This window comes from Anomaloglossus baeobatrachus, chromosome 7 (assembly GCF_048569485.1).
Source record: "Anomaloglossus baeobatrachus isolate aAnoBae1 chromosome 7, aAnoBae1.hap1, whole genome shotgun sequence".
Classification (NCBI taxonomy): Eukaryota; Metazoa; Chordata; class Amphibia; order Anura; family Aromobatidae; genus Anomaloglossus; species Anomaloglossus baeobatrachus.
This window is the reverse complement of record NC_134359.1, coordinates 53,323,336-53,344,232: the sequence shown is the minus strand read 5'-3', so window position 1 is coordinate 53,344,232 and position 20,897 is coordinate 53,323,336. Positions and strand designations below refer to the sequence as shown.

The window sequence follows — 20,897 nt, the reverse complement described above, 5'->3', positions numbered from 1 at the left end:
GTGAGGGTGACCTCTGATGCTATGCATTTGTTTGCATGTTAGCATGCCCATAGGGGCGTGCTTACATGCTAAAGGGGCTGACTAGCCAAGAGAAGTAATGCCCTTTCAACTAGTCACTGACCTCATTAGCATATCATAAAGGATCTTTAGAAATACTTTTTTTCTAAAGATCTCTTTATCTATGCTACTATAGGCTGAGACTCTAGGCAGGGATTTGAAATATGCACCCAGAACTGCTCATGGTTCCGGGTGCATATTGCACCTGACAGGTTCCCTTTAACAATGAATATAGGACTATGAACATGCATTAGTGCTAAGAAAATACATAGAAAAAATTAGATACTTAGCATATAAAAAAGGCCAGTTTTACATGATCCCAACAGCCAACGTCAAGGCGTATCTCTTAATGTTGGGCCCGTGTCTACTGTCAAAATAAAGCCCAAACTGGTTCCAGTTGAAACAATTAAAGAACCTCTTCCCAATTCAATATAATATAGCTTAAAGAAGTAAAAATTAACTTTTAATAGGACTACAGATAAAAAAACAGTATACAAACAATAAAGTGCCAGTGCTCAACAAATGTCAACGTGCTATACAAATATGGAGGTAAAACCAGTTTCACAGCAAAGAAAAGTGGGCCAGAAGCCGAGTTGATTCTTAAGGGGAAGAAAGAAATACCCTGTTGTGTCCTATGTAGTGATTCCACATTGACAAAGGCAGCACCCAAGTTTCGAGTATTGCTCCTGTATATCCAATGGGCCCTCCCAACGCATTTCCTCCTAGGAATCAAGGATTCATCAGGGGAGCAAGTTTGATAAAGACCCTGTAGTGGCAGGAGCCTAAATAGTAGCTGTGTACTGAGGGATAAACTTTCTAAGTGTCTATCTATTCTAATGCCTCTCTTTGGCTTAAAAAAACCTCTCCAATTTATTGGCGCATAGGAACCTGCTACTAAAGCATTAAAATCGCCTAAGGCTGATGAGAAGGAGTACTCAAACAAATGGCATGAACCCTGTAATCTAAGGAAAAAGACTGATGGCACTTTGTAACACACAAACAATTTTAATTCTTTATTAGCAGGTTCCTATCTTCCCATAAATTGGATTTTTTTTTAACCAAAAGAGATGCATTAGAGTAAATAGGGCCCTAAATTAAGAGATATGCCTTGATGTTGGCTGTTGGGCTAATATAAAACTGGCCTTTTCTATATTCTAAGTATCTCATTTTTTATATGAATTTCTTAACAGTAATGCATGTTCATATTTCGATTTTCAATGTTACATATGTTAGTGTGACGTCCTGGACTAGCCAGGTAGTCACATACATAACACCATACACACCCCCCACCCTAGACAGTAACAACAGTCAACCAAAAACCCTTGTTGCCTCCCTCCAGGGTCTGATGTCCACACCAGGTGGGGCGGAGTCAGGCGGTTGGCCCCACCCACTGAGGAGTTCACAGGCCAGAAGGTGGAAAAAAGTGACAGTTTAGTTTTGGAGGTGAAAGTAGGAGGACACGAACTGCAAGTGTCTGGGTCAGAGCCCAGGCACTGACAGCAAGGTTGGCAGACGGTGGTGGCCGACTGCAGGGGTTAGCGGAACTCTGCAGAGCCATAGGACCAGGGTTGGGCGGTGGCCCACCGATACCGAACCGGGGAGCGGAGTGAAGCTAAGCACACAGGCAGGGCCATCGGACCCCGACCAGGCTTAGAGCCACCGACAATAGTCAAATCCAAGTGTGACAGGAACCCCAGGGGTTTCCCAACAACCAAGACCCGACAGAAGGCAACAGTCCACACCGTGAGGATATACAGCCACCGCCACAGGCTAAAGATCCAAGGGCCAGCGCCTGCGGGCAAAACGGGCTCCTACGGCACCTATACGCCGGGGAGCGGACTAATGATGGACAACCACAGGAGTCAGAACATTCTAAAAGGTGCAGGGAAAGACAGCCACCATCAGCTGTTCGGGGAGAGCACAACAACACTGCAGCCGGCTGCGGGACCCGTCCATCCGGCCATTTGGTTTTCCCACTTTCTCTGCCATTGATTGTCTGAGTGAGTACACCAGTGCCGTCCGGCACCGCGCCGCGCTGTCCTTGCAACCCTGTACCCCAGCCATCCAGCCTCCCCGTTACACCACCGAGCCCCGGGATCACCAACCCCCTATCCACGGAGGGGATCCTCGCTGCTCCCTACCATCTCTCCCGGGATCCCCGTCACCAGCAGCGGTGGTGCCATCATCACCACGTCCCGTGGGTGGCGTCACAAACTCTCTCCCTAAACAAACCATCCCTTTTCACTCACGGGTAAGGAGCGCTGCTCGAGTCCCCGGTTCCGGCCCACCGCTCGAGCCACCGAGCAGTAGCAGCAGAAGCCCCGGACCCGAGCGTGGCAAGCGCGTCCCCTCCGCCCGCGACATTAGCATTTTAGAGTGCAACTGTCTCTTTATGTAACGCCTGCCTGGATCCACAGATTCAGACGGGCTGTAATGGACAGGCTAGAGGGAAGCCACTCACCAAGCAGGACCCCCAGAACCCTGAAACCCTTTAACCCCTATACAGGAATTTGGAATTACACAGGGCCCTGGAGATCACTACCTGTGGAAGGCAGCAGTCCGGAGAGTAGTCGTCAGGCAGGGTCAAAACAGGAATTGCAGAACAGGGACAGAATCGGCAGGCAAGGACGTAATCAGAAAACGTAGCAGAGGTTAAATCCGGATTGGGCAGCGAGGTACAAAAACGACAGGCAAAAGGGTAGTCAGAACACAAGCAAGGTCAGCGCACAGCAATCACTATACAAATTGCACAGGAGCCAGGAATACAAACTATCTCTGGCAGTTGTCACCTGACAGGAGGGGGAATAAGAAGGGTGTGGTGTCTTCCCATTGGCTGCAGGTGAATGATGGCAACTTCAGCTGGAAGACACACACCACCTACAGTCAGCCAGCGGTACTGCAGATCCCAGGGAAACCCAGCCTAGTGGATAAGCGGAGCCTGTGCTCAGCAGAGCCACGGGCACCGACTCCTCTCCCATCACCAGCACTATCCATGGCGGGAACACGGCGTCGCCTGGCGATCGGAACAGAAGTCGCAGGAGCGGACTCCGTTGGGGACGTGACACTTTACTTTCTATAATGTATTTCATGTTCAGTTGCACCTGTTCACACTTGTGTGTTAGGAAGTGCCAACAGTCTTTTTGCTTATATCCTTTATCCAAACACACGTTGTCCCATGGTGGCCAAATACCTCAGAGAGGTGACAGCTCAACAAACATGCCTCCAGGTCCACAAATAGATGAAAAAACAGCCATAAGTGTATATGTTCTCAACAGGGAGAATAAAAGAAGCCCCAGTCAGACATCTCTGGCAACAACTTATCTTCATAAGAACAAAGTATTGGAAATATTGGGACCATATTTTCCCCCAAAACGTTTGCTGTCAAGGGGAGTTTAAGAGGAGGGACAACTCCAGAAAAAGGCCAGTGCACTCCAACCATCGGCTTCACTTGACAGTCATGTGCATGGGCAAATTAAAAGTTCTGATATATAAAAGTGTAAGAAGATATGTTCACTATTTAATCAAATTGTTAAAAGTTCTGTTCAACTTCTTATTAGTTCAAGAAAAGGAGGAGGATGAAAAAAAACAACAATAGAATTGGCTCTATTAGGGCCATTGGAGCTAAAGTTGGTTCCATCACTTTTACTACTTGCTGGGGACAACGTGGGAAGAACTGTTGTCTGTAGATGAAACATGAAGGTTTAGCATTAATGTACAATACAGACCAAAAGTTTGGACACACCTTCTCATCTCTAGAACAACTGTTAAGAGGAGACTTTGTGCAGCAGGCCTTCATAGTAAAATAGCTGCTAGGAAACCACTGCTAAGGACAAGCAACAAGCAGAAGAGACTTGTTTAGGCTAAAGAACACAAGGACTTGACATTAGACCAGTGGAAACTGTGCTTTGGTCTGATGAGTTCAAATTTGAGATCTTTGGATCCAACCACCGTGTCTTTGTAGAAAAGGTGAACGGATGGACTCTACATGGCTGGTTCCCACCGTGAAGCATGGAGGAGGAGGTGTGATGGTGTGGGGGTGCTTTGCTGGTGACACTGTTGGGGATTTATTCAAAATTGAAGGCAAACAGAACCAGCACGCCTACCACAGTATCTTCCAGCGGCATGCTATTCCATCCGGTTTGCATTAGTTGGACCATCATTTATTTTTCAACAGGACAATGACCCAAATACACCTGCAGGCTGTGTAATGGCTATTTGACTAAGAAGGAGAGTGATGGGGTGCTACGCCAGATGACCTGGTCTCCACAGTCACCAGACCTAAACCCAATCGAGATGGTTTGGGGTGAGCTGGACCACAGAGTGAAGGCAAAAAGGCCAACAAGTGCTAAGCATCTCTGGGAACTCCTTCAAGACTGTTGGAAAACCATTTCCGGTGACTACCTCTTGAAGCTCATCAAGAGAATGCTAAGAGTGTGCAAAGCAGTAATCAAAGCAAAAGGTGGCTACTTTGAAGAACCTAGAATATAAGACATATTTTCAGTTGTTTCACACTTTTTTAAGTATTTTATTCCCCATGTTTTAATTCATTGTCTTGATGCCTTCAATGTGTCCTGAAAATAAAGAAAACTCTTTGAATGAGAAGGTGTGTCCAAGCGTTTGGTCTGTACTGTATAAGTATCATTTTTTATATAACTCATAACCAGGGCCGGCGTCAGCACCCGGCATACCCGGGCAAATGCCGGGGCCCTGGAGAGCCGGGGGGGCCCACTCGGCCTCGTCAGCTCTGGTGCACCTTGGCCGGGGCCCACTCTCCTTAGTTCTGCGGTCCCCGGGCCGAGTTCCGGGGACCTCAGTCCTCGGCAGGAATCTGCGGCGCCGTCTCTTTAAGGCGCGCAGACTTCCTGGTTTGAACTTCATCTGTGGGCGGAGCTACAGACCGGCATCCTGCTCAGTCCCACAGATGAGAGCTGCAGTGCCAGCCAGCGACCCCCAGCACAGCGTGTCCCTCCGGCGCTGTGTGGGCCCCCTCTCCACCGTGACCTGAGCGGTATGTGCCCTCCCCAACCCCGATTTATGCCCCCCCCGGAGCCGCGCGTGTCTGTCTCTGTCTGTATGTAGCAGAGCTAGGTGTGTATGTATATAGCAGAGCTATGTGTGTATGTATATAGCAGAGCTAGGTGTGTATGTATATAGCAGAGCTATGTGTGCATGTATATAGCAGAGCTAGGTGTGTATGTATATAGCAGAGCTATGTGTGTATGTATATAGCAGAGCTATGTGTGTATGTATATAGCAGAGCTAGGTGTGTATGTATATAGCAGAGCTATGTGTGTATGTATATAGCAGAGCTATGTGTGTGTGTATATAGCAGAGCTAGGTGTGTATGTATATAGAAGAGCTAGGTGTGTATGTATATAGCAGAGCTAGGTGTGTATGTATATAGCAGAGCTATGTGTGCATGTATATAGCAGAGCTAGGTGTGTATGTATATAGCAGAGCTAGGTGTGTATGTATATAGCAGAGCTATGTGTGCATGTATATAGCAGAGCTAGGTGTGTATGTATATAGCAGAGCTATATGTGTATGTATATAGCAGAGCTATGTGTGTATGTATATAGCAGAGCTAGGTGTGTATGTATATAGCAGAGCCAGGTGTGTATGTATATAGCAGAGCTAGGTGTGTATGTATATAGCAGAGCTATGTGTGTATGTATATAGCAGAGCTAGGTGTGTATGTATATAGCAGAGCTAGGTGTGTATGTATATAGCAGAGCTATGTGTGTATGTATATAGCAGAGCTAGGTGTGTATGTATATAGCAGAGCTAGGTGTGTATGTATATAGCAGAGCTATGTGTGTATGTATATAGCAGAGCTATGTGTGTATGTATATAGCAGAGCTAGGTGTGTATGTATATAGCAGAGCTAGGTGTGTATGTATATAGCAGAGCTAGGTGTGTATGTATATAGCAGAGCTAGGTGTGTATGTATATAGCAGAGCTAGGTGTGTATGTATATAGCAGAGCTATGTGTGTATGTATATAGCAGAGCTATGTGTGTATGTATATAGCAGAGCTATGTGTGTATGTATATAGCAGAGCTAGGTGTGTATGTACATAGCAGAGCTAGGTGTGCATGTATATAGCAGAGCTAGGTGTGTATGTATATAGCAGAGCTAGGTGTGTATGTATATAGCAGAGCTATGTGTGTATGTATATAGCAGAGCTATGTGTGTATGTATATAGCAGAGCTATGTGTGTATGTATATAGCAGAGCTAGGTGTGTATGTATATAGCAGAGCTAGGTGTGTATGTATATAGCAGAGCTAGGTGTGTATGTATATAGCAGAGCTAGGTGTGTATGTATATAGCAGAGCTAGGTGTGTATGTATATAGCAGAGCTAGGTGTGTATGTATATAGCAGAGCTAGGTGTGTATGTATATAGCAGAGCTATGTGTGTATGTATATAGCAGAGCTATGTGTGTATGTATATAGCAGAGCTAGGTGTGTATGTATATAGCAGAGCTATGTGTGTATGTATATAGCAGAGCTATGTGTGCATGTATATAGCAGAGCTAGGTGTGTATGTATATAGCAGAGCTATGTGTGTATGTATATAGCAGAGCTAGGTGTGCATGTATATAGCAGAGCTAGGTGTGTATGTATATAGCAGAGCTATGTGTGTGTGTATATAGCAGAGCTAGGTGTGTATGTATATAGAAGAGCTAGGTGTGTATGTATATAGCAGAGCTAGGTGTGTATGTATATAGCAGAGCTAGGTGTGTATGTATATAGCAGAGCTATGTGTGTATGTATATAGCAGAGCTAGGTGTGTATGTATATAGCAGAGCCAGGTGTGTATGTATATAGCAGAGCTAGGTGTGTATGTATATAGCAGAGCTATGTGTGTATGTATATAGCAGAGCTAGGTGTGTATGTATATAGCAGAGCTAGGTGTGTATGTATATAGCAGAGCTATGTGTGTATGTATATAGCAGAGCTAGGTGTGTATGTATATAGCAGAGCTATGTGTGTATGTATATAGCAGAGCTATGTGTGTATGTATATAGCAGAGCTAGGTGTGCATGTATATAGCAGAGCTAGGTGTGTATGTATATAGCAGAGCTAGGTGTGTATGTATATAGCAGAGCTAGGTGTGTATGTATATAGCAGAGCTAGGTGTGTATGTATATAGCAGAGCTATGTGTGCATGTATATAGCAGAGCTAGGTGTGTATGTAGCAGAGCTAGGTGTGTATGTATATAGCAGAGCTATGTGTGCATGTATATAGCAGAGCTAGGTGTGTATGTATATAGCAGAGCTAGGTGTGTATGTATATAGCAGAGCTAGGTGTGTATGTATATAGCAGAGCTAGGTGTGTATGTATATAGCAGAGCTAGGTGTGTATGTATATAGCAGAGCTAGGTGTGTATGTATATAGCAGAGCTATGTGTGTATGTATATAGCAGAGCTATGTGTGTATGTATATAGCAGAGCTAGGTGTGTATGTATATAGCAGAGCTAGGTGTGTATGTATATAGCAGAGCTATGTGTGTATGTATATAGCAGAGCTAGGTGTGTATGTATATAGCAGAGCTAGGTGTGTATGTATATAGCAGAGCTATGTGTGTATGTATATAGCAGAGCTATGTGTGTATGTATATAGCAGAGCTAGGTGTGCATGTATATAGCAGAGCTAGGTGTGTATGTATATAGCAGAGCTATGTGTGTATGTATATAGCAGAGCTATGTGTGTATGTATATAGCAGAGCTAGGTGTGTATGTATATAGCAGAGCTATGTGTGTATGTATATAGCAGAGCTATGTGTGTATGTATATAGCAGAGCTATGTGTGTATGTATATAGCAGAGCTATGTGTGTATGTATATAGCAGAGCTATGTGTGTATGTATATAGCAGAGCTATGTGTGCATGTATATAGCAGAGCTATGTGTGTATGTATATAGCAGAGCTATGTGTGTATGTATATAGCAGAGCTATGTGTGCATGTATATAGCAGAGCTATGTGTGTATGTATATAGCAGAGCTAGGTGTGTATGTATATAGCAGAGCTAGGTGTGTATGTATATAGCAGAGCTATGTGTGTATGTATATAGCAGAGCTATGTGTGTATGTATATAGCAGAGCTATGTGTGTATGTATATAGCAGAGCTATGTGTGCATGTATATAGCAGAGCTATGTGTGTATGTATATAGCAGAGCTATGTGTGTATGTATATAGCAGAGCTAGGTGTGTATGTATATAGCAGAGCTATGTGTGTATGTATATAGCAGAGCTATGTGTGCATGTATATAGCAGAGCTATGTGTGTATGTATATAGCAGAGCTATGTGTGTATGTATATAGCAGAGCTATGTGTGTATGTATATAGCAGAGCTATGTGTGTATGTATATAGCAGAGCTATGTGTGCATGTATATAGCAGAGCTATGTGTGTATGTATATAGCAGAGCTAGGTGTGTATGTATATAGCAGAGCTAGGTGTGTATGTATATAGCAGAGCTATGTGTGTATGTATATAGCAGAGCTAGGTGTGTATGTATATAGCAGAGCTAGGTGTGTATGTATATAGCAGAGCTAGGTGTGTATGTATATAGCAGAGCTAGGTGTGTATGTATATAGCAGAGCTAGGTGTGTATGTATATAGCAGAGCTAGGTGTGTATGTATATAGCAGAGCTATGTGTGTATGTATATAGCAGAGCTAGGTGTGTATGTATATAGCAGAGCTAGGTGTGTATGTATATAGCAGAGCTAGGTGTGTATGTATATAGCAGAGCTAGGTGTGTATGTATATAGCAGAGCTAGGTGTGTATGTATATAGCAGAGCTATGTGTGTATGTATATAGCAGAGCTATGTGTGTGTGTATATAGCAGAGCTAGGTGTGTATGTATATAGCAGAGCCAGGTGTGTATGTATATAGCAGAGCTAGGTGTGTATGTATATAGCAGAGCTATGTGTGTATGTATATAGCAGAGCTATGTGTGTATGTATATAGCAGAGCTAGGTGTGTATGTATATAGAAGAGCTAGGTGTGTATGTATATAGCAGAGCTAGGTGTGTATGTATATAGCAGAGCTATGTGTGTATGTATATAGCAGAGCTAGGTGTGTATGTATATAGCAGAGCTATGTGTGTGTGTATATAGCAGAGCTAGGTGTGTATGTATATAGAAGAGCTAGGTGTGTATGTATATAGCAGAGCTAGGTGTGTATGTATATAGCAGAGCTATGTGTGTATGTATATAGCAGAGCTAGGTGTGTATGTATATAGCAGAGCTATGTGTGTATGTATATAGCAGAGCTATGTGTGTATGTATATAGCAGAGCTATGTGTGTATGTATATAGCAGAGCTATGTGTGTATGTATATAGCAGAGCTAGGTGTGTATGTATATAGCAGAGCTATGTGTGTATGTATATAGCAGAGCTATGTGTGCATGTATATAGCAGAGCTAGGTGTGTATGTATATAGCAGAGCTATGTGTGCATGTATATAGCAGAGCTATGTGTGTATGTATATAGCAGAGCTATGTGTGTATGTATATAGCAGAGCTATGTGTGTATGTATATAGCAGAGCTATGTGTGTATGTATATAGCAGAGCTATGTGTGCATGTATATAGCAGAGCTATGTGTGTATGTATATAGCAGAGCTATGTGTGTATGTATATAGCAGAGCTAGGTGTGTATGTATATAGCAGAGCTATGTGTGTATGTATATAGCAGAGCTATGTGTGTATGTATATAGCAGAGCTAGGTGTGTATGTACATAGCAGAGCTATGTGTGTATGTAGCAGAGCTATGTGTGCATGTATATAGCAGAGCTATGTGTGTATGTATATAGCAGAGCTATGTGTGTATGTATATAGCAGAGCTATATGTGTATGTATATAGCAGAGCTAGGTGTGTATGTATATAGCAGAGCTAGGTGTGTATGTATATAGCAGAGCTATGTGTGTATGTACATAGCAGAGCTATGTGTGTATGTAGCAGAGCTAGGTGTGTATGTACATAGCAGAGCTATGTGTGTATGTAGCAGAGCTAGGTGTGTATGTACATAGCAGAGCTAGGTGTGTATGTATATAGCAGAGCTAGGTGTGTATGTATATAGCAGAGCTATGTGTGTATGTATGTAGCAGAGCTAGGTGTGTATGTATATAGCAGAGCTATGTGTGTATGTACATAGCAGAGCTATGTGTGTATGTATATAGCAGAGCTATGTGTGTATGTATATAGCAGAGCTATGTGTGTATTTACATAGCAGAGCTATGTGTGTATGTACATAGCAGAGCTAGGTGTGTATGTATATAGCAGAGCTATGTGTGTATGTATGTGGCAGAGCTATGTGTGTATGTATATAGCAGAGCTAGGTGTGTATGTACATAGCAGAGCTATGTGTGTATGTAGCAGAGCTATGTGTGCATGTATATAGCAGAGCTATGTGTGTATGTATATAGCAGAGCTATGTGTGTATGTATATAGCAGAGCTATATGTGTATGTATATAGCAGAGCTATGTGTGTATGTATATAGCAGAGCTATGTGTGTATGTATATAGCAGAGCTATATGTGTATGTATATAGCAGAGCTATGTGTGTATGTATATAGCAGAGCTATGTGTGTATGTATATAGCAGAGCTATGTGTGCATGTATATAGCAGAGCTATGTGTGTATGTATATAGCAGCGCTGTGTGTATGTATATAGCAGAGCTAGGTGTGTATGTATATAGCAGAGCTAGGTGTGTATGTATATAGCAGAGCTAGGTGTGTATGTAGCAGAGCTAGGTGTGTATGTACATAGCAGAGCTATGTGTGTATGTATATAGCAGAGCTATGTGTGTATGTATATAGCAGAGCTATGTGTGTATGTATATAGCAGAGCTAGGTGTGTATGTATATAGCAGAGCTAGGTGTGTATGTATATAGCAGAGCTATATGTGTATGTATATAGCAGAGCTATGTGTGCATGTATATAGCAGAGCTATGTGTGTATGTATATAGCAGAGCTATGTGTGTATGTATATAGCAGAGCTATATGTGTATGTATATAGCAGAGCTAGGTGTGTATGTATATAGCAGAGCTAGGTGTGTATGTATATAGCAGAGCTATGTGTGTATGTACATAGCAGAGCTATGTGTGTATGTAGCAGAGCTAGGTGTGTATGTACATAGCAGAGCTAGGTGTGTATGTATATAGCAGAGCTAGGTGTGTATGTATATAGCAGAGCTATGTGTGTATGTATGTAGCAGAGCTAGGTGTGTATGTATATAGCAGAGCTATGTGTGTATGTACATAGCAGAGCTATGTGTGTATGTATATAGCAGAGCTATGTGTGTATGTATATAGCAGAGCTATGTGTGTATGTACATAGCAGAGCTATGTGTGTATGTACATAGCAGAGCTAGGTGTGTATGTATATAGCAGAGCTATGTGTGTATGTATATAGCAGAGCTAGGTGTGTATGTACATAGCAGAGCTATGTGTGTATGTACATAGCAGAGCTAGGTGTGTATGTATATAGCAGAGCTATGTGTGTATGTATGTGGCAGAGCTATGTGTGTATGTAGCAGAGCTATGTGTGTATGTAGCAGAGCTATGTGTGTAGCAGAGCTAGGTGTGTATGTATATAGCAGAGCTATGTGTGTATGTATGTGGCAGAGCTATGTGTGTATGTAGCAGAGCTATGTGTGTATGTAGCAGAGCTATGTGTGTAGCAGAGCTATATGTGCATGTATATAGCAGAGCTATGTGTGTATGTATGTAGCAGCGCTGTGTCTGTATGTATGTATCCAGCAGAGCTGTGTGTTTGTCTGTATGCATGTATGATGTGTATCTATGTATGTCAGTGTATATGACTGTATAGATGTGTCAGTTCTATATGTATTTTTGTGAGTTTGTCGTTAAATATGTATATGTATGTGTACGTATGTGTGTCTGCGTGTGGATGGGGCCCACTGGGACTCTTCCGCCCGGGGCCCACAAAAACCTGGAGCCGGCCCTGCTCATAACATCCTGCAGTTCAGCAAATATTAGTCATATGTCTTGGCTGATATCTAAAAACGCAACATCATTAGTGGCACTGACCTCCTAATGCGGAAGTGAGTGGTGCCAAACCATTCCTTTATTGAAGAGGTACTCACAGGGTTATTCCTAAGATAGTAAGGTATCCCCCTATCCATGGGATATTGAATATCTTACTGATCGCTAAGGGTCGGACAACTGAATCACAAGAATGGGGCAAAGCACAGTCTTGATTGCCCAAACTCCACTCCATTCACCATCTATTGAACAGTGGAATAAAGCTGAAGACTGTTTTCCACTCAAGACGAGGCTCTGCAGAACACCGTTCCCAGGGTCAAGTCTTGCTCTTGGAATTGCTGGGGTCTCAGTGGTCAGACCCCCAGCAATATGTAAGTGTACCCATATGTAGGATAAGAGATAACCTACTACCTTGGGAATAATCCTTTAAACCCTTTTCCCTATACTTAAATTGACTTTGGGACAATGTGGCGTAACTTGAATCTCATGGGCAGGGCCCTAATGCAAAATCTCTAACTTTGCCTCCAATTATCACAGATTGTTAACAGTAATGGTATTTTCATATGGGCTATGATCTTTTGGGCCTCCTAGGCTCCAGGGGTTCGGATGCGATTACTACTCCTGCACCTATTGTAGTTACTCCCCTGGTGAGACATCTCTGCCATAATGATCGCCAGTTCACAAAGCTCCTATAAAATCGACATTGCAGAATTTTCATGACCATCCAATAATGGTGTTATGCGCCTGGTGAGACATCTTTGCCCTAATGATCTCCAGTTCAGAAAGTTCTTATAAAAGTGACAGTGCAGAATTTTGATGACCACCCAATGATGGCGTTACACCCCTAGTGAGATATCTCTGCCCTAATCATCTCCAGTTCAAAAAGTTCCTATTAAAGTTACAGTGCAGAATTTTGATGACCACCCAATGATGGCGCTACGCCCCTAGTGAGACATCTCTGCTTTAATCATCTCCAGTTCATAAAGTTCCTATTAAAGTAACAGTGCATAATTTTGATGACCACCCAATGATGGTGTATTGCCCCTAGTATGACGTCTCTGCCCTAATCATCTCCAGTTCACAAAGTTCCTATAAAAGTGACAGTCCAGAATTTTCATGATGATTCAATGATGGTGTTATGCCCCTGGTGAGACGTCTCTGCCCTAATGATCTCCAGTTCACAAAGTTCCTATAAAAGTGACAGTGCGGAACTTTCATGACCACCCAATAATGGCGTAACATCCCCGGTGAGATGTCTCTGCCCTACTGATCTCCAGTTCACAAAGTTCCCATAATAGCAAACCTGCAGCATTTTGATGACCACCCAATGATGGTGTTACGCCCTTTGTGTTACCCTTTGCCCTAATCATCTACAGTTCACAAAATTCCTATAAAAGTAACGGTGCAGAATTTTGATGACCACCCAATGATGGCGTTACGCCCCTAGTATAACGTCTCTGCCCTAATGATCTCCAGTTCACAAAATTCCTATAAGAGTGACAGTGCAGAATCTTCATGACCACACAATTATGACATTACACCACTGGTGAGACATCTGTGCCCTAATGATCTCCAGTTTAGAAAATTAATATAAAAGTGACAGTGCAGAATTTTGATGACCATCCAATGATGGCGTTACGCCCCCTAGTATGACGTCTCTGCCCTAATGATCTCCAGTTCACAAAGTTCCTATAATAGCAAACCTGCAGCATTTTCACGACCACCCAATGATGGTCTTACACCCCTGGTGAGACGTCTTAGCCCTAATAATCTCCAGTTTACAAAGTTCCTATAATAGCAAACCTGCAGCATTTTCACGACCACCCAATGATGGCGTTACACCCCTGGTGAGACGTCTTAGCCCTAATAATCTCCAGTTCACAAAGTTCCTATAAAAGTGACAGTGCAGAATATTCATGACCACGCACATTATGATAACATAGGTCCCAATGCCTAGATAAGAGGTGACCACATTCCAACAACCATCTGTTAAAAAACTGCAGCAAAAACTGATATATTATTAGGAGCTAAGGTGACACCACTCTTCTTCATTCACACCAACATCATCCCACATCTATATATATAATTGCCTTATTCTGTCTGTCTGTCTGTCTGTCATGCTTCAAAATTGTGTCCTTCCGGTGACATTGTGTCCTTACGGTGACACAAAGCTGATTGGCCGCTGGGCTCGCCATGGCCCCGCCCCCCCACACGGATTGGCCTCTCGCCCCGGCTCTCTGCAGGCCCCGCCCCCCTCACGCAATGCACGCTCGCTCTGGCCCAACTGACACGGAGCTCCGATTACCAGGTGAGTACACACACACATCACACTCACTCTCACACACACCTCACACATCACAACATCCTGGGATATCGCTTGCTTCTACACCGGCTCCGTCAGGATCCCAGCAGCGCCAGACATAACCTTGCGATGCTGGGATCTTGACGGAGGCCGTGAAAGCTGGTAACCATTATACACATCGGGTAACTAAGGTCCCTTAGTTACCCGATGTGTATCATAGTTACCAGTGTACACCGGCTCCCACTCACTCTCACACACACCTCACACACACATCACATCGCATCCACACATCAAGGTCCTGCAGCGGCGGAAAATACAGACACATAACAGCACACACACACACATACACACATCAGATCACACTCACCCTCACACACACCTCACACACACCTCACACACACATCACATCGCATCCACATACTCACAACATCCTGGGATATCGCTTGCTTCTCGGCGGCGATACTGTGCTGTGAGCTTCCAGGACCTGACGGAGGATCACATGGCCAGAAGCATGTGATATCTCCGGATGTTGTGAGTATCAGCGCGTATGTGCGATTACGTCAGTGTCTGTGTGTGTGAGTGTATGCGATCGGGTGTCTGTGAGTGTATGCGATCGGGTGTCTGTGAGTGTATGCGATCGGTTGTGTGTGTGAGTGTATGCGATCGGGTGTGTGTGAGTGTATGCGATCGGGTGTGTGAGTGTATGCGATCGGGTGTCTGTGAGTGTATGCGATCGGTTGTGTGTGTGAGTGTATGCGATCGGGTGTGTGTGAGTGTATGCGATCGGGTGTGTGTGAGTGTATGCGATCGTGTGTGTGTGAGTGTATGCGATCGGGTGTGTGTGAGTGTATGCGATCGGGTGTGGGTGAGTGTATGCGATCGGGTGTGGGTGAGTGTATGCCATCGGTTGTGTGTGTGAGTGTATGCGATCGGGTGTGGGTGAGTGTCGGCAGAGGAGCACGGCGTGCTGGAGGAGGCTGGGAGCAGAGAGGCTGATCTTGGGGAAGGCTGGGAGGGAGAGGCTGATGCTGGGGGAGACTGGGAGGGGAAGGCTAATGCTGAAGGAGGCTGGGAGGAGAGAGGCTGAACCCGGGGAAGGCTGGGAAGGGGAGGCTGATGCTGAGGGAGGCTGGAAGGAGAGAGGCTGAGGCTGGGAGGAGAGAGGCTGATGCTGGGGAAGGCTGGAAGGAGAGAGGCTGAGGCTGGGGAAGGCTGATGCTGAGGGAGGCTGGGAGGGGAAAGCTGATGCTGGGGAAGGCTGGGAGGACGGAGGCTGGGAGGAGAGAGGCTGATCCTGGGGAAGGCTGGGAGAGGGAGGCTGATGCTGGGGGAGGCTGGAAGGAGAGAGGGTGATGCTGGGAGAGGCTGGAAGGAGAGAGGCTGATGCTGGGGGAGGCTGATGCTGGGGAAGGCTGGGAGGACGGAGGCTGGGAGGAGAGAGGCTGATCCTGGGGAAGGCTGGGAGAGGGAGGCTGATGCTGGAGGAGGCTGGAAGGAGAGAGGCTGATGCTGGGGGAGGCTAGAAGGAGAGAGGCTGATGCTGGGGGAGGCTAGAAGGAGAGAGGCTGATGCTGCGGGCAGAGAGGCTGATGCTGCGGGCAGAGAGGCTGATGCTGCGGGCAGAGAGGCTGATGCTGGCGCAGCATGGGGAATGGAGCACGATGGGGGGTGCGCAGCATGGGGGATGGAGCACGATGGGGAGTGCGCAGCATGGGGGATGGAGCACGTTTGGGAGTGTGCAGCATGGAGGATGGAGCACGTTTGGCAGTGCGCAGCATGGCGGATGGACCACGTTTGGGAGTGAGCAGCATGGCGGATGGAGCACGTTTGGGAGTGCGCAGCATGGCGGATGGAGCACGTTTGGGACTGCGCAGCATGGCGGATGGAGCACGTTTGGGAGTGCGCAGCATGGCGGATGGAGCACGTTTGGGAGTGCGCAGCATAGCGGATGGACCACGTTTGGGAGTGCGCAGCATGGCGGATGGACCACGTTTGGGAGTGCGCAGCATGGCGGATGGACCACGTTTGGGAGTGCGCAGCATGACGGATGGAGCACGTTTGGGAGTGCGCAGCATGGCGGATGGTGCACGATGGGGAGTGCGCAGTATGGCGGATGGAGCACGTTTAGGAGTGCGCAGTATGGCGGATGGAGCACGTTTGGGAGTGCGCAGCATGGCGGGTGGAGCACGTTTGGGAGTGCGCAGCATGGCGGATGGAGCATGATGGGGGGTGCGCAGCATGGCGGATGGAGCACGTTTGGGAGTGCGCAGCATGGCGGATGGTGCACGATGGGGAGTGCGCAGTATGGCGGATGGAGCACGTTTAGGAGTGCGCAGTATGGCGGATGGAGCACGTTTGGGAGTGCGCAGCATGGCGGGTGGAGCACGTTTGGGAGTGCGCAGCATGGCGGATGGAGCATGATGGGGGGTGCGCAGCATGGCGGATGGAGCACGTTTGGGAGTGCGCAGCATGGCGGATGGAGCACGTTTGGGAGTGTGCAGCATGGCGAATAGAGCACGATGGGGAGTGCGCAGCATGGCGGATGGAGCACGTTTGGGAGTGCGCAGCATGGGGGATGCAGCACGATGGGGAGTGCGCAGCATGGGGGATGCAGCACGATGGGGAGTGCGCAGTATGGCGGATGGAGCACGTTTGGGAGTGCGCAGCATGGCGGATGGACCACGTTTGGGAGTGCGCAGCATGGCGGATGCAGCACGTTTGGGAATGCGCAGCATGGGGGATGCAGCACGATGGGGAGTGCGCTGCATGGGGGATGGAGCACGATGGGGGGTGCGCAGCATGGGGGATGGAGCACGATGGGGGGTGCGCAGCATGGGGGATGGAGCACGATGGAAGGTGCACACCTCCCCCCAACACACACACACACACGCGCACTGCACAACACACACACTGGGAACCACAAACAACGCCCTACACAGACACCCACACACACAGACAACGCTGCACACACACAACACCCAACACACAAACACCGCAGCACACACAAATATACGCACATACCGCACAACACACACATTGCTCAAAACATACCTCCCCCCAAAACACACCACACACACACAAACCGCACAACACACACACAACGCTACAGACACACAGCGCTCCACAAACAACGCAACACACGCAACACACATAGAACACCGCTCTCACCCCCCGCCACACCCAGAACATGTACAGCGCCCTACACAAACACTTGGTAACTACACACAACAACATCTATATATATATATAACAAAAATCATACATGAACTACACAATACGTAAATTCTAGAATACCCGATGCGTAGAATCGGGCCACCTTCTAGTCATATCATAAAGATATGGCTCAAACGAGAGAAAACAATTATCTGGGATAATAGAACACTCGAAAAAGGCATTTTATATTAACCCTTTAGTGACAACCACTGGTAAATAAAGATGAATCCCCCCCCAGTAATACCCTTCCTTTTTTTCTTTACAGATCACCAGCATCAAAGGAGACATGAAGTTGACCTCTGTTACACTCAGTATTGCTGAGGAGTCCCAAGCAAATCTCGCCTCCTACTGACAGTAATAGCACAATCTGTTGAAAGCAGAGATAGATTATCCTACCCCACAGTGCGATCCTTGTTACATGTTACATTAAGGATCAGCCTGAGGAGATAAGACCACAAAGCGTTTCCCAAATTGAACCTTTCTATAATGCGGGATGTGCCATGTGTGCACACACATACATGAGATTGCAAGCTCTTTGGGCCACTAACTCAAAATCTGTATTTTTATAACAGTTTGATAAAACTAAGTCATTCTCGCCTTCATCTGCTCTGCAAGTCTAATACAGTCTATTGTTCTCTTTTATCAGCCATTTCAAGCTGATTGCAGTTTTCATCAATGGGATGAGTGTCAGTGAGTCCTGCAATATTACTGACTCCTTTTACGCCAATTCTAGGAATCCAAAGGAACATGTATCTGGATGAATGATATTAGCAGCTTTTACATTCTGTGCACTTTAGGTACTAAACAGCCACTAAATCTGAAGACATGATAATATATAACCAAGATCAATGTATAGTCCCTATAAATGCCCCAGTACAGCTGCTGCAGAAGCTCTTGGGCAATCCAGGTGCAAGAGGTTCAGACATAAGTTCAGCACAAGTGAATTCAACAGTGCATTGGACAGAGCATGAGGACCAGTGATGACTATTTTGACTGGTCTCCGGCTTACACCCCAACCCCATCCTCACAGTTATCAGGCAAAGTCTACATAGTATCCACATTCTTTACCTTTCGAAGAACAGGCGGATCATGAAGATGCAGAATGCCAGAGGGATGGCCAGGTACAGGTCCTCAGCCTGGGGGAAAGTAGCCTCCTCTGTGTTCTTCAGATCTGCCCAGGTTACATTGTGAGGCAACCAAAATCTCTCATTCCAAAACCAAACTAGGATACCTGCCATCTTGACTCCTTGCCCTTGCTTATAGTGCTGCTTTCCTGTGGCTCTACCTGGTGCAGCAGGATGGTGCTGATGCTGGAGGACAATGATGCTGGTAGATTTGTAGGTGTCTGTGGGAAGTCCTGGCTGCTAATCAGTATTAGCTCTGCCTCTATTCCTCCTTTCTCTCTTCCTTCTCATCATTAGGAAGGGGGAGGACTCTGCACACACATCACACACAGGAGCATCTGCAGCTGCAAGCCCCAGTCCCCTCTGTTGTAAGCATGCCCTTGATTGGACAGTATACACAGCGCTGTCTGCTGTACTGGGATGCCAGCCTGTACTGGGTGATGTCTCATGTATTCCTCCTCTGCACACATTAAAATGGGATCAGAGCTGCGGCATCTTCGGGCATCTCCAATGCTCCATAAGGAGATAGGAAAATCCTCAGAGTTTGGGAACAGGTGAAGTCCTCAAACAGGACATTACACAAGGCTAGGAGAGGACGAAAGAGATGTTACCGGTGTTTTATGAGGATAATAATAAACTTAGAACACGTGAATAAATATTTGAAATTCAAAATATGTAAATATTTACACAACATTCTAAACACTTAAGGGGGTGTTACACGCAGCGTTATCGCTGGTGAAAGCACCAGCCGCCATTGTTTGTGTGTCACGGGCAAATCGCTGCCCGTGGCGCACAACATCGTTTGAACCCATCACACGGACTTACCTGCCTAGAGACGTTGCTGTTGCCGGCGAACCGCCTCCTTTCTGAGGGGGAGGTTCGTTCGGTGTCACAGCGGCGTCACTAAGCGGCTGCCCAATAGAAGCGGAGGGGCGGAGATGAGCGACTGGAACATCCCGCCCACCTCCTTCCTCATTGCCGGCGGCCGCAGGTACGATGTTGTTCGTCGTTCCTGCGGTGTCACACATAGCAATGCATGCTGCCGCAGGAACGACAAACAACCTGCAACAGAAACGATATTTGGGATTAGAACGACGCATCAACGATATTGTGAGTAATTTTGATCGTTAACGGTCGTTCGTGCGTTTCATACGTAACCACGTCGCTAACGAGGCCGGATGTGCGTCACGAATTCTGTGACCCCAACGACATCTCATTAGCGATGCGGTTGTGTGTAAAGCCCCCTTTACTCACACACTAATGCCCACTTAGCTCTGCATAAACCATATAGGTGCAAAATTTCATTTTGGAATAATCATAATTATCTGGTTTGTGGCTAACAGTAAAAAATATTTCTATGTTTAGAACATGGCATTATATCCATGTATATGAAGCTCGGGCTATGACACTACTGTCACACTCTTGTTCCAGGGAAGTATTTCGCCAGTGTTATTGGCGCTCTTTTCTCATCTTCTGTATGGGGGAAGTGTAGACCGCTTTCCTGGATGCTACAAAAAAAGATTTGATATTTTTGAACTCTTGCCACACTGAAGCACTGCGAGAATTACTCACTGAAAGCTAAATGTTACAATGCAGAAACAAAACTCAAGTATTAGAAATTGGTAGTGCTTTCTGCTAAAAGCTAAGCTCATGGACAATCATATAGTCAAGTGCACCTATTTTAGAGGTACAGTTGAAAGCAGACGTTTACATACTCTATCTATAAAGACACATCTGCAGGTTTTTCTCACTATCTGACATGAAATCAGAATAAACCTTTCCCATGTTAGATCAATTAGGAACCAAAAATATTAATATTTGCCAAATGTCAGAATAATGAGAGAGAGATTCTTTTAAGGCATTTTCATTACTTTCTGCAAAGTCAAACATTTACATACACTCAGAGTACTATGCCTTTAAACAATATGGTAGGAGAAGAAAGGCATGCACACAATATAGGTTTTTCTTCAGGTGCGAGTGTACGGGTGTAAAGTGTATTGACTTTAAACAATATGGGAAAGCCCATATGATGATGTCATATCTTTGGAAGCTTCTGATAGGTTTATTGGAAACATCTGAGTTAATTAGAAACACACCTGTGGATGTATTTTATTGCACACCTGAAACACACGGCTTCTTTGTATAGTATCATCGAAAAGTCAAAATAAATCAGTCAAGATCTCA

The 20,897-nt window shown here is 45.7% G+C and overlaps 1 protein-coding gene across 1 annotated transcript in view; it reads right to left on the bottom strand.

The window, feature by feature from the left end:
* The window catches only part of CERS6 (ceramide synthase 6), a 350,340-nt gene extending 331,298 nt beyond the window's left edge, over nucleotides 1–19,042 (bottom strand). The window contains exon 1 of the mRNA XM_075317290.1: nucleotides 18,658–19,042. Coding sequence (XP_075173405.1) covers nucleotides 18,658–18,827 — 170 coding nt within the window. The 5' untranslated portion in view covers nucleotides 18,828–19,042. The remainder of the gene's footprint in view (nucleotides 1–18,657) is intronic.
* Nucleotides 19,043–20,897: the final 1,855 nt, after the last annotated feature.